Source organism: Hipposideros armiger, unplaced genomic scaffold (genome assembly GCF_001890085.2).
Source record: "Hipposideros armiger isolate ML-2016 unplaced genomic scaffold, ASM189008v1 scaffold_521, whole genome shotgun sequence".
NCBI classification, from domain to species: domain Eukaryota; kingdom Metazoa; phylum Chordata; class Mammalia; order Chiroptera; family Hipposideridae; genus Hipposideros; species Hipposideros armiger.
In genome coordinates, this window is record NW_017731871.1 from 905,094 (window position 1) to 918,682 (window position 13,589).

At 37.0% G+C, this 13,589-nt stretch overlaps 1 protein-coding gene across 1 annotated transcript in view; it reads left to right on the forward strand.

The window, feature by feature from the left end:
* Window positions 1-12,126, forward strand: part of KCND2 (potassium voltage-gated channel subfamily D member 2) — a 483,863-nt gene extending 471,737 nt beyond the window's left edge. Inside the window, exons 3-6 of the mRNA XM_019668213.1 lie at window positions 1,664-1,759; window positions 4,148-4,240; window positions 7,667-7,914; window positions 9,515-12,126. Coding sequence (XP_019523758.1) covers window positions 1,664-1,759; window positions 4,148-4,240; window positions 7,667-7,914; window positions 9,515-9,692 — 615 coding nt within the window. The 3' untranslated portion in view covers window positions 9,693-12,126. The remainder of the gene's footprint in view (window positions 1-1,663; window positions 1,760-4,147; window positions 4,241-7,666; window positions 7,915-9,514) is intronic.
* Window positions 12,127-13,589: the final 1,463 nt, after the last annotated feature.

The window sequence follows — 13,589 nt, forward strand, 5'->3', positions numbered from 1 at the left end:
CACACACACACACACACACACACACACACACCTTTTGATCCAGGAACAATTCTGCTTCTAGAAATGTGCCTTGCAGATAAGCTCATTATGATGTTCAAAACAAGCAGCATTGCTTGTAGTAGCAAACGATGTTTTAAAAATTCATTGTAGATGTCTGGCTAAATAAATGATGCTTCCCTCATACAGTGGTATATTATACATCCACAAACAAATGATAGAGATTCATAGATATGGAAGGGGCTCCACACTGTAGAAAATGAGAACAGCTGAATGCTAAGTGTGGAATGGATTCTTCCAACTGGGTGAAAATATATGTGTATATCCATATGACTACATATTCTCGCTTTGATGTGCCTAGAAAATTTCCGGCAGGACTCTCTAGAACCGTCATCAGTGCTTTGACCCTAAAGCATAGGAGTGGGGCAGCTCCAGGGTCCAGAGAGACTGTCTTGCTTTTCACTCTTGTGTATATTATTACAATTTTTATCATATGTATATATTCTTTTTAAAATCTAGATAATTTTTAATTGTTACTAAAAAGAATATTCCAGGGTTACAAACTAAAGATAGTATCTTTCTAAGTTGCTGAGAAAAGGAAAAGAAGGAGTCTTTGTAGGATAATTTTACAAAAAAGTCCCAATCCAAGACATCCCAGTTGCTTCCGTACATACGAGTCATACAAATGCAACAGTCACCAAAACAGCGATCTCCAGGAAGTGAAAACCAGACTCCTTCCACGACAGCCTGGAGCAGATACATGACTGCAGGTCTACAGTAGATGGAACACAGGAAATCTGGCTAAACAGGCCATTTCTCAGTAATATCACTTTGGTGACCTCACGGTCACGGAGCTATTAAAGTGACCACCCTAACTAAGCCCTCTAAATGGAAAAACATTTTCTATACGTAAATGCTTTAAAAATTAAAAGTAATGTTATAAATCTATCCAGAGTGATGCATTATGTTCATTTCAACAAATTTAAGAAGGAAATAGAAATCAGGTGAGCCTACTTTCGTGTGGAACTGTGCCAAGATCAAGTGGATAAATTTAGGGATTTTTTTAGGAGTCCATATTGCTCAGCACGGGGTCTACATCGACCAACATAGCAAAATGATTGCAAAAAACAACATTTTAGATTTGAGGGCACAGATGCAATTGAATGGTGCTTTTGTGTGTTTGTTTTTGTTTTGTTTAAGTGAGGGAGGGAAGAAGGAAGGAAGAAAGAAAAAAAAAGGCAATTGGTTCCTAGAACTTAATTCCTACTTTTAAAAAGGACATTGCTTTAAAAGAGGTGGGCAGCTGCGTCTTCATTTCATTAAGTTGCTCAGACTGGAATAAGTGAAAATAGAAGTAAAATGATACTGCGATTTTTCTCTGAACACAATTGACAGAAACAATAATGAAATAACTTGATCTTACTGTAAAGACTTAATTACAATTCTTAAATGCACAACCCAGCTCCAAAATAGTTAACTGATCATCCCAAAATACGTTAACTGAAAACACTCGTATGATAAAAATTTAATTGTCACTAGTTACAGGTGTATAGCTGGCATATTTTTAAAAATATGTATGCTGATATTGGATTACAGAAGAGTTCATGCCACTGTTTGAAGAAAACAATTCGTAAGTATTAACAGGATATTCATTTTTCTTCTATAGAAAGCCAGACTTGCTAGAATCCGGGCCGCCAAAAGTGGAAGTGCCAACGCGTACATGCAGAGCAAACGGAACGGTTTACTCAGCAACCAGCTGCAGGTACAGTCAAGCACCTCTTTTATTTTAATGTGCAATTTATTGATGAATATGACATCAATTAGTTCTACTTAACCATAGAATTTTATCGTGGATAATTGTGAAAACGGCTACTGAAACAACAAAACCGTCATTTTTTAATAACCTCACCCTATGCGGTCTTGCTGGTGGTAGCAGGTTAGAAACTGGGCTCTGAAATATTGCCAGTAAATCATGATTCTCAAAACAGCGTTGGGCAATGTTTCTACACTGTCTCATGCAAACACAGTGTGATATTGTGATTTACAATAAGAAATATGTATTTGGACTTCCTTGTGTTTCTGGCACAGAGCTCTTAAATCCCTTGGAATTTCCTAAGTAAAAAGATGTCTTTTTTTATGTGAATGAGGTGACTTTTGGACCACATCTAAGGTTGAGGGCTGGTTGCCAGGGGAACTGTCCTGCGTGGGGATGTGGCTGTGAAGGTTGCAGTCTCACACACATTTGTGTCTTTCCACAGTGTCAGACTTTATTATAATAGAATAAAGCCATGGATCTAGTCCTGCTGACTCGGTTTCCCATGGACATTAACCGAGGCTCTGGCCAGAGGATAGTCTCCAATAGTTGAGAAAGAGCGGTTTCACACAAGAGGGTCACACAGGTTTGCAGGCAATAGCGTTAGGCAAGGCGAACAGTGTCTTAGGAAAGAGGGATGAGAGAGAGTCTGGTGTTCAGCGAGAGTGCCTTCGGCACTGGGGGCCATGGGGTGCGTAGTGTCAGGCATCAGCGGGGCCGGTGAGACAGTCAGGAGACAAGGCTTCAAGGGCTCCATCTGGGACGAGAGCAGGTGCAGCTGTCAGCTCATCAGTTGAGGCCTGAGCGATGAACCGTCAGAGAGCTCTGATCTCATGCTGGAGACTGGGTGCAGTGCCCCCATCTGCAGTCCCATAAAGCCGTCCAGATGGTCACACTCCACCCTGCGTCTGGCGTTATCTGGTTGGAGTGATCACTGGGTACACCTTTCACGGGATGCTCTGGCATGACTGTCACTGTGTGACTGACAAAGCTGTCAGAATTATTAGAGTCAATTTTGTGCTCCTGATTAATGCTCTATGCAGGAACCAACTCAGTGATTAGAAGGCTGGAACTTTCAGTCTCACCCCTGAACCTCCCGGGAGGGAAAAGGCGCTGCAGATTAACGTCAGTCACCAAAGGCCATTGATTTAATCAATAATGCTTTGGTAATGAAGCCTCCATAAAAACCCCAAAGGAGGAGTTCAGAGAGCTTCCTGGTTGGGGAACATGTGGAGATTTGGGAGAGTGGTGCCTTCAGAGAGCGTTGTTCCTTTCTATATACCTTGCCCTCTGCACCCCTTCCACTTCGCTGTTCCTGAGTTATATGATATCCTTTTATAATGAACTGCGACTCTAGTAAGTAAAATGATTCTCTGAATTCTGTGAGCCACTCTAGCAAATTAGCAAACTCGAGGAGGAGGTCATGGGGATCTCTGATTTATTAGCCAGTTGGTCAGAAGCTCAGGTAACAACTTAATTTGCAACTGGCTTCTAAAGCCCAAGGTAGGGGTTGTTAGAACCTCCATCCGTAGCTGATTGGTCAAAAGCACAGGTGATAACCTAAGATTGTGCCTGGGTGGGGACAGTGCTGTCGGACCGAGTCCTTGACCTGTGTATATGAGGCTGTCTCTGTGTAGACAGTGTCCAAATTCAGCTGAATTGTAGTACGCCGGACTAGTGTCCAGAGCATTGTGTGATGGAATGGGGGAAACTCTCTGCCACTCTGGAATTAGGCCCAGAACCCTTTTTTACATGGGAAAGGTAAAAGATTCTCAATGACTGAAATACCTAATTATTTTTCATTTCAAAATTACTTGTGTTCCTTAAAGTTCATGTGGGTGGGGTTAGAGGGTGACGTGTCTTGTTTCACTTTTTAATGGAGAAGGAACAACATTTAATGTTCACACAATATGAAATACAATTTGAGAAACCTCTTTTACCTCATAACTTTCTTTTAATATTCAGGATTCTAATATCTTTGCTTAGAAAATACCTTTTATGTAGGTGAGCATGATGACGGTTTCAGTATTATCTAAGTATCAGATTACATTTTAAATTATCCAAAAATAATGGCTCTCGGGCTATCAAAGGTAGTTGGTGATTGAAGGAATAGAAGAGATTTAAATTGTCAGTTCAGGGAGGCAAGTCTACAAGATCAAACTACTGATCTGACGAAAACTTAAAAGCTACTGCTCATTTGTTTCTTTCTAGTTTAAAAAAAAAATGCTGCCATTTATTCTCAGGAAATAGGCCAGATCTCTCTGTGGAAATGTGTAGTTAGGATCTCATTGTTTGCAAATAAAATAGAAAGCACTTCTATCTTCTCTGTGTTAACAGTCCTCTGAGGATGAGCAGGCCTTTGTTAGCAAATCCGGCTCCAGCTTTGAAACCCAGCATCACCACCTGCTTCACTGCCTGGAAAAAACCACGGTAAGGAAACAGCATGACTGCCTGCGCTGCTCCTCACATAGCAATCCACTGGCGTTGGGGAATACCCCATGCTTCCAAGCAGGGTTTCACTGTCTGCATTACTGGCAAGATAACATACATATGAGTATATACATACATAATACATACATACCCTACAGTAATTAAATTACTTTGAAAATCTGTAGTGACATTTCAACTTGGAAAGTGCTTTAGAGAGTTACTTAAAATGTTTTTATCTTTAGTGGTTCTCTTCACTGTTAAGTCTAAAATATCAGTGTAAAGCAGATGGAAAGTTGATTTCTAATAGCCCATTGCAAGTCCTGTAAAATATCATTTTTTGCCTGATTCTTAAATGCTGATTAAACAGAAAAAAAAAATAATGAAGTTCAAGTGTTCCTGACATCGGGGTAAAGGGAATGTCAATAACAATAACAAAAAATAGAGAATGACTGAATGTAAGCATTTCTTTCATTCACAGGTGTAATGAACAGAGATAAATAATAAAACTATCTGTTGCCATAAAAAAAAATGACACAGTTAATCACTGGCATGCCCCTTTGTCTGAATATTTAGTATGCATTTCTCCATTTATAAGCTTCTAGTTGGACCTCCTCTTTAGCAAAGTCACCTATTCTCTAGCTAGGTTGTCAAAAGGTGTTGTAATCTAATGAAAGCTCGAACTGCTCGCTCGCCTCATGACAACCAGTAAGTTGAGTAATAAGGATTCGGGACAAGGAAAGCAACTCTACTTCTAAAGCCAGCAAGCCAAAAAGATGATGGAATAACGTCTTAAAAAAAAATCTTGAAAAAGCACAGGATTCAGGCTTCTTTTACATCAAGGGAAGGGGAAAATGGGAGGGGTTTGAGGTCAGAAAGTGATTGATGAACACAGGCATGTGGACATCAGCAACGGTCCAAGAGAGATCGTGAAACTTCTTTGGTTTTGGTCAACAAACTCCAGTTGTTGTGATCCCCATCATGAGGTTTCTATAAATCTTGATAAACAATCATTACTTTTGTGCATAGCTTCCTTATTTCCTTGGGGCGGTAGTTGTGAGCAGCGAGGTTGTTTCAGTAACTCCTAGGCTACAGTTAGGTCCCTTTCATGATTACATATCTATGTGCAGAACTAAGCCAAAGGTGCTAACCAACATGTTATGGGCACTGGGTAATTCAAGCAAGATGGAGTCAGAAAGACTGATTATTTTATTCGATTACAGTGTCACAGTCTATGATCACAGAACAGAACAAAACTTGTGCCATATTTGGATCAAGTCTTCTCATTCACTCACTGCGGATGTATATTTGCATTATCATTTCCAACATATTGCCCGTACATTTATTCATTTACCTACATAGTCATTCAACAAATATGTATCAGTTGCCTACTATGTGCCAGGCAGTGAGTTAGACCCTAGATATGCAATGAAGTCAGGCGTGGCTCCTACCCCCATCAGCCTCCACGTATGGGGCAATACATGGATATCACCAGGGAAGCGCAATGGGTGGCAGAACCAGCAAAGGGGCCACAGTGGAAGGAGGCAAAGAGGGCGGAGCCAGAGGGTTCAGAATCGGGGGAGTTTCCTCCAGGAAGGAGGAACTGGAGTTGAGACCCATGGGATGACTAGGAGCTAATCAGGCAAAGAAATGAAGAGGCTAAAACTAAGGAAGGCTAGAACTTGGCCTAAGGGGACATGAAGGAATTTGAAGGTGGTTGGAAGGAGAGAGTGCATCACGGCACAACAGGAGACAGAGAAAAAGGAATGGCTGTATAATGCTAGGCTTTAGAGGCGTGTGCAAAATTTTGCTCTTTATCTCAAATGGAAGATTATTTGAGGGTTTTAAACAGGGAAGTTACATGATTGTAGCTGCATTTTAAAATAAATATACAAACAGGTCTGTAACGTATTAGGACACTCTTTGAAGTTTAAATAACATGAATAATAGAATATATTCATCCTTATCTTTTCCTTTGTTTTTATTTTCATTTTGCACTACTTTACCATTTAGGGCTTTTTTTTTAAGCAAAAATTATTTAACACCAATTAGTATACTAGTTTAAATTGAGCTACCTACAAAAATAGATGGTAACCCGCAACAGAATGACTTCTTCAGTTCCAGGCCCTGATGAGATAAATTAGAATCTCATGCATTATAACTGGCATTATGTGTGTGAAATATGTATGGCAAGAGAAGAAAACAGAGTGTGAATTTTTAGTGAACAATATTTTTTAATAAAATCTAATAATTAACAGGAAATTATGATCATATATTTTCCTGGACTTCAAACAGTACAATGTTAAATTTTGTTTACTTCAAGATGCTGTCTCAGCAAAAAAATGACAAAATAAGTAACTAAAACAATCTATTTCCTGTTAGCCAGTGAATTGCTTCAATTGTTTTGCTAATATTTTAGGATAAGAGATAGTTAAGTGGAATTCAACATGTGCCAAGCCTCCTATTATAAGACGATTCCCACCAACACAAAGAAAAAAGTAGCCATTGAAGTCATTCTTAGTAGCTCAAACCAAAGATGTTCTCCCTTATGTTTCTGAGGTGAAAGTCGTGCATAGGCATTTCAGGAGGCAATTTTTTTAAAAATATTTTAAGAGCACATTTTGCACTGCGTTTCTCTAAGATGCGATGTAGGAAATGACGCCCATCATTGTTTGCTTCTTGACTAGAAGAATTCTGAATACAAACAGAGAGCACGAATACAGCCAGTGCTGTATCACAAAGATAAGAAAGGAGACCGGGAAAGCCCAGTGCTAAATTTTGACATTCTGGGCCAAATATAAAGTAACACATTTTGCACATAAATGTATTGTACTTATTTATCTAATAAGTCATATTTTTCTCTCTTGTGAGAGTTTTTAGGCGCATTGAAAGCCATGTGAAGTGTCTTGAATATCTCATTTTCTAATTAAAAATAGTTTTCAATCCCATGTGAAAATATTTGCTAATATGTAACAGACAATTTAACTTTAGACATTGGATTAAAATAGTCTCTTTTCCATAATTTTAATCTGTTTAAAAAAGACAAAAGTCAATGTAAATTACACATTCCTTTGGATACTATCTATATTCATTTTCAAGATTTTTTAAAATCTTATAACTTACAGATTTGATTTTTCAATTAATAACTGATATTTCAAGATAAAGTTATCCTGTAAGTAGATAGCAAATCAGCTTCCATTTGTCAATCTCAAGGTCTAACTAGAGAGATTTTATTTTCCCACAAATGCCAGTAGGAGGTGGCTTTGACAGTCTAATCTTAATGAAAATGGTATTAGTTACCAGCTGGATAGTCTACATGGACATGGACATGGACACTTTTGAGTTTTAAAAATAAAGCAACTCGTTTCCTTTCTAAAAGTTAAAGTGTGTTCCTGTCTTTCTTCACATTTTCTTACACCTGTGGAACAGAATCACGAGTTTGTGGATGAACAAGTCTTTGAAGAAAGCTGCATGGAAGTTGCAACTGTTAATCGTCCTTCAAGTCACAGCCCCTCTCTCTCTTCACAACAAGGAGTCACCAGCACTTGCTGTTCACGACGACACAAAAAAACTTTCCGCATCCCAAACGCCAATGTGTCTGGAAGCCACCGAGGCAGCGTGCAAGAACTCAGTACAATTCAGATCAGATGCGTGGAGAGAACCCCGCTATCTAACAGGTACCTGAGATTAATCTGTGTGTGGATACACACCTGTGCTGGTTCTGAGTGCATCTCTACCTGCAGTCATGTTGCTGCCTCCGTGGCATCTAAATCCTAACTCCTAGGGTTTAGAATGAGACAAAACTTAGCAACAAGTAGGACCATGGATCTACTGTAATAGCCATTAGGAGTCAAAAGCAGTAGTTCTATCAGTACTAAAAGGGCAGAAAGAAGATAAGATGGTCAGTAAGGCATGCACAAATGTATTTCTACCTCTTCATCTCAACTGTTTCTTATTTGAGCAGACACCTCTATACTCGGGAGCCCCTTAGGTAAACACACATAGCCCGAAATGGTAGTCAACACTACTAAAGAAAACAAATTAAGCTGACATTGATATGATTGAAAAGTATTCAGTAGCACCTAAATATATATCAACACCATCAATGTGACAGTGAAAAATAAAATGATGCCCACATAAACCTTTTGAATCAATATACAATTTTGATCATAAAAGTATCTCTGGTCACAATAAACATAAAAATCAATCTAATTCAAAGAAAGATAAGTGAATGCTGAAATTATTTACCCGTGGTGAGTTTATGGACAAATTAGTGAAATTTTTTTTATTAGTGTTTTCCCTTTGTTTCTCTCTATGTGCTAGTAGTTTTTAGAAGTCATTAAAAAATCAATTTTTGCCAAAATAATTTTACTTTGTTCTTCAAATTAAATAGCTTATATTTTTAGATTCACAACCACTAATTCAGTGCTACTTCTTTGTCGGCATTCAGGAATCTTTGTGGAAAACCTGGGTGAGCTTCTGAATCCGGACCATGTTGATTTATATAAGTCAGATGTCTCTGGGACCAGAATATTAAATGTTGGAGCAATGAACAATTCCTGTCTCGAAGATACTACACCAGTTTAAAGTAGAAAAGAGAAGTGTTTAGAAAGAAAATATCAGGACATAAACATTTAAATTAAGTTTTCCATGAAAAGGAAATATTTTTAAGTTCCTGTGTATACCTCCTTGCTCCTCTCCCCTTTTATTCTTACCCACTTAGAGTAACTCTCGTGCAAGAACACCATTTGAGAAAGTCTTTAAGTATTAGTGATGTCTAACTTTTGGGGAGCTCTGACATTTGGCTGGCCCTAAGTTGAGAGCTTTAAGGGGACTATATATCCCAAAGAGACAGGATAGTAACATGATTCTGTGGTCAAGGAATTGAAGTATAGCCACAGGATATAGCCTTTTCCTAATAGCATCTCAAGCCTTTCAGAGCTTCTGTCCTAGAGAAAACTATTTACTTTGCTCAACCCAGGGTCTCCAAAACTTACCTGGTTTTCTTTCTTGCATTTTATAGAAAACACTTGGTTTGAGAAACACTGATAGAGCCAAGTTTAGCTGGCTTTTAGACATTTATGCACTATTAATGACCTGACTAATGTTCACTTTAACATATGTTAAGGTTTGATGCATCTTCTTTTTAAATCGTGGTGACTGTTCTTAGACATTTAAAATGTTATTTATAAACATAAAAATATGTATTCCTCAATTTAGGGAAAAAATATTTTAAGTGAGCAACTTATCTTCTTAAATCTATTTTTTCCTCATCAGCCGATCCAGCTTAAACGCCAAAATGGAAGAGTGTGTTAAACTAAACTGTGAACAACCTTATGTGACTACAGCAATAATAAGCATCCCAACACCTCCAGTAACCACCCCCGAAGGAGATGACCGGCCAGAGTCCCCCGAGTACTCTGGAGGAAACATTGTCAGAGTGTCTGCTTTGTAAGACAATTGCAATCAGGTCTACAGAGAGTGTGAGCCCTGGTTGTGGAAAGAATCCCAATGTGGAAAACAGAAGAAACAATAAACCTTTTACAGATGAAAACGGCAAAGCGAGAAGGTTGGTAGTGAAATAAAAACAAAGCTTCCAAACTAGAGGATGGAAATAAAACCACCAAATGGCATTTCGGGACAGAGTTTGACCTGTTCGGCAGAGGTATATATGTCTGTGGCCCTTTGACTTTTGCGAATGAGCACAATGAAATGCCGCCTATTGATGCTTCTTATGACCAGAACTATTTTTTAATAAAATCAATAAAATAAATCTTTGAACCTAATGTTCCAGTTGAATGCAAAGCAAAAAAAAAAATATGGAAAACATTTTGATAAAAATTTTTCCTGTTAAAACCATGAACATTGGCTATGATGAAGATTAGTGCATATTAAAAATAAAAGCTCATGCAACACATTTGTATTGACTGAAGGAAACCATCATAATGCATGCTTTGGAGCAGTGATCTCAGTTTCCTTATGTTGTCTTCAGAATAGGCATGATAAACTATAATTGTAGAAAGGGGGGATTTCTGTGCACTTACAACAAGCAATTGTTCATGTTCCATGGTGGGCTGTGCAAATCAACTCCTTTTAGAGCTACAGCATTTCTCACAGGAATGCTCCACAGTACATCTAACGTCTTCAGATACTTCAGCGTCAATTATCATTTTACCTTGCACCTAGATACTGTTACAACTGCAATAATTCAGTGTACACCTGTTGTATCAGGAATCAGGATTATTTTTTGTTCTACTTTCTGGATTTTCATAAATACAGTAAGAGCCACATTCATAGAAAAACTTCTAGCGTGGCCAGGTTTTAGATAACGTTTTACCCAAAACTCTTGTGTCATAAATGTTTTTTGGTCTGATATTCTTTGGTCTGCTGTATTCCCGTGACAATGCATTACTTGTTCCTCTGTTTCTATAGCACCTTTCTATTGGTTTATCGTCATCAACTGGACTAACATTTTGTAGTGCAAATGACTTTCCTACTTTTGTATTCTCAAAATTATCTTATAAGTAGATGATCATCGTTAAAACCCTTGTCAAAAATCAGGAAAAAGGAGTTGACATCTATGAATTATCTCTAGCCTTTTTGCTGTCATGGAAAAGCCCAGATACTGGATATACCACTGTATGTTTCGTGAAAAGAGCTGGCTGGGACTAATATCACAGAATCAATTATCCCAGAATCTCACTTGATGTATTATTTATTTTGCTTTTTGAGAATAATCTGAATTGAAATGCAGAGATAAACAGGAGTGCTTTATGTAACAGTATTTGATGAAAACATGCTTTCTACACCATTGGAGAAGGAAGCACACATTTATCTCAGAAAGGAGCAATTTTCTCCACGAAATCAGGAGGTCAGGAGTTTGATGAGTTTATCTTTATGTACATTTAAGTGAAAAGTTTTTGTACCTTTTCACATTTAAAATTTATCAGCAGACATGTCTGCATGTGACAGTGTAAAAAAAGTTTTATGTCAAATGAAAAGTTTTGTTCATTCCAAGCCACCAGTGTAAGGAATAAAGTTTAGCTTTCGTACATGGAAAGAGTTACTATAATAATTATCCCTCTACTATTCTACTAGAGAATTTAAAATGCTTATCATAATTTATCATAAAAGGAATTAATCCAACCATTTTCAAGTAAAGCCAGAAATTCTTGCTTCTTGTTTCTAGAACGGCTTCTAGAACAATGCTGTGCACACAGTAGATTAATAAACATTTGATGAGTGAAAGTAAGAGAATTCTACTATCAGGAAGAACTGGCTTTATTTCTAGTACGTCTTTTTAAAAGTTACTAACCTTCCTAGAGTGTGAATATTAACAATTATATTAACACCTGCCTCATGTCACTTTATGCTTCTAGAGCAAATATTTAGTGAAACTTCTTTGATAGCATTTGTTGAAAAACTTTTTTAAAAAGTAGACTAAAGAAAACACAATCAGGAATACTTAGGTCTTCTGATTCCCAACAAGAAGCTCTATTTTCATGTTCTAAATATTACATTAAAAAAATGCAATTAGATGACTTCAGTTCACAATTCTGCTTCCCTTTCAGCCTATCATTTATCCAAAACAATTACTTTCTTTAGACTTTTGGAAAAGAAAAAAAAAACTTTTTGGTGTTTTAGGTGATTTAAAAATATACCGTGTTGGTGGTGAATGACTATTGATGACTGTGTTAAGTGCATCTGTATTGTAAGTGAAATGTAATTATTTCTGTGTACCATATGGAGTGACCAAGGTCATTGTTTTTGACAATTTTGTTTGAAATCCATATAGCTTATTTCCAAGGATAGCATAATATCTGCATTATGCTGGAAAAAATAGACCTTTGGAGAATACTTAAATAAAACATGTGCATGCTTGAACAGGACAACAACTGTTATCCTTTATTGTTTCATTTTCTTAGTTTCCAAAATCTAGGATGTGTCACACTTCTAATCCATATTTGGGAGAACTCTGTAACATGTACAAACTTAAAGAACCCATCAATTGTGAGTAACACTTAAATCTAGTCTAAACCAGTGGAGATAGCAGCTTTCTGCCAATAATGAGAAATCAGACAGAGACTTTTATAGAAAAGTTAATATCATTTAAAGATAAAAGAGTGCCACTGCTTTAAATGGTAATTTTTGGAACTATCTTGACAACTTTGTACATATTAATTATGATAATTTAAGTATATTGCAATGGTTTATTGGTCATTAAAACAGAGGTAGTACGGTTAAAATCAGTTAGTTTTTTTTTTATAAATGAGACTTTCAAATAGAGTACTCTCTGCAATGTGTGACCCACTCACAGTTTATTAGCCTGCACCCTGCATGCTACTTACTTCTTGCATGGTGTGGACCAGAGCGAAGTAAGGCTACTGCTTGGAACTTACACACTGTTTGAACACCACGACTTGAGTTAAACAAAGAGATGCTTTGAGGTAATAACTTTGATCAGAACTCAATAGATTCTTAGTCAAAGACTCTGTTACCTAGGGAAACAGACATGGTGATTTATTTGTCTAGCTATATGTATGTGTCTACATGTGTGTATATATGTTTATTTACATATATTTATTCATACACATACCCAGCTTTTTATTCACTTTTTAAAAAAAATTGCAAATACAGATGGTTTCTGTTCAATAGGGGACAAAAAACAAGGGAATTTTAAGAGAATTATTAGAAGAGAGAAAAACACAGAATAACAGAGAGTGATTTTCACTAGTGATAACTACTGATAGTCTCCATTTTTTTTCCTTATAATTCTTTTCCTTTACAATCCTTGATTTATTGAGATGTCACTCTTGCATTAAAAGGTTCAATACACCTCCCTATTTCTTCAACTTAGTTACAATGTGGGCTTAGAAATAGCCTCCAGGGAGTTATATCAATGTCTACCAGCAACATTGCTCAAAAGAATAAAAAATGGTTCTTGATATCAAATGGATGACTCCTCAGAGTTTCACAAGAAAAGCATCTCCTCTTCCTAGAGTGTTATTAAGGTGTTTGTTTTATTAACTCACCAGTACAAAAATGGTTATTGGTCTGTACTGTGTAAACTTCATCAGAATTTTCAACACAACTGTGCAGGCCACTCTATTTATTTGAAAAAAATAAGTGTAAATTTGTATCTACCTGAGCTGGTTGTATTTAGGGTAGTAAAAAAATTCTCAAAGGAGTCAAACTTTTTACTTATAAAGAATTACTACTTTTGAACAGCATGTTTGCCTAAGACATTTATAAAATATACTTATTACAAAAAGCTTTTAGTGGAAATAATATTAGATCATCTTGTACCTTATAATCCTTTTCTCTTTATCACCTACCTTACCCTTACTTCCTT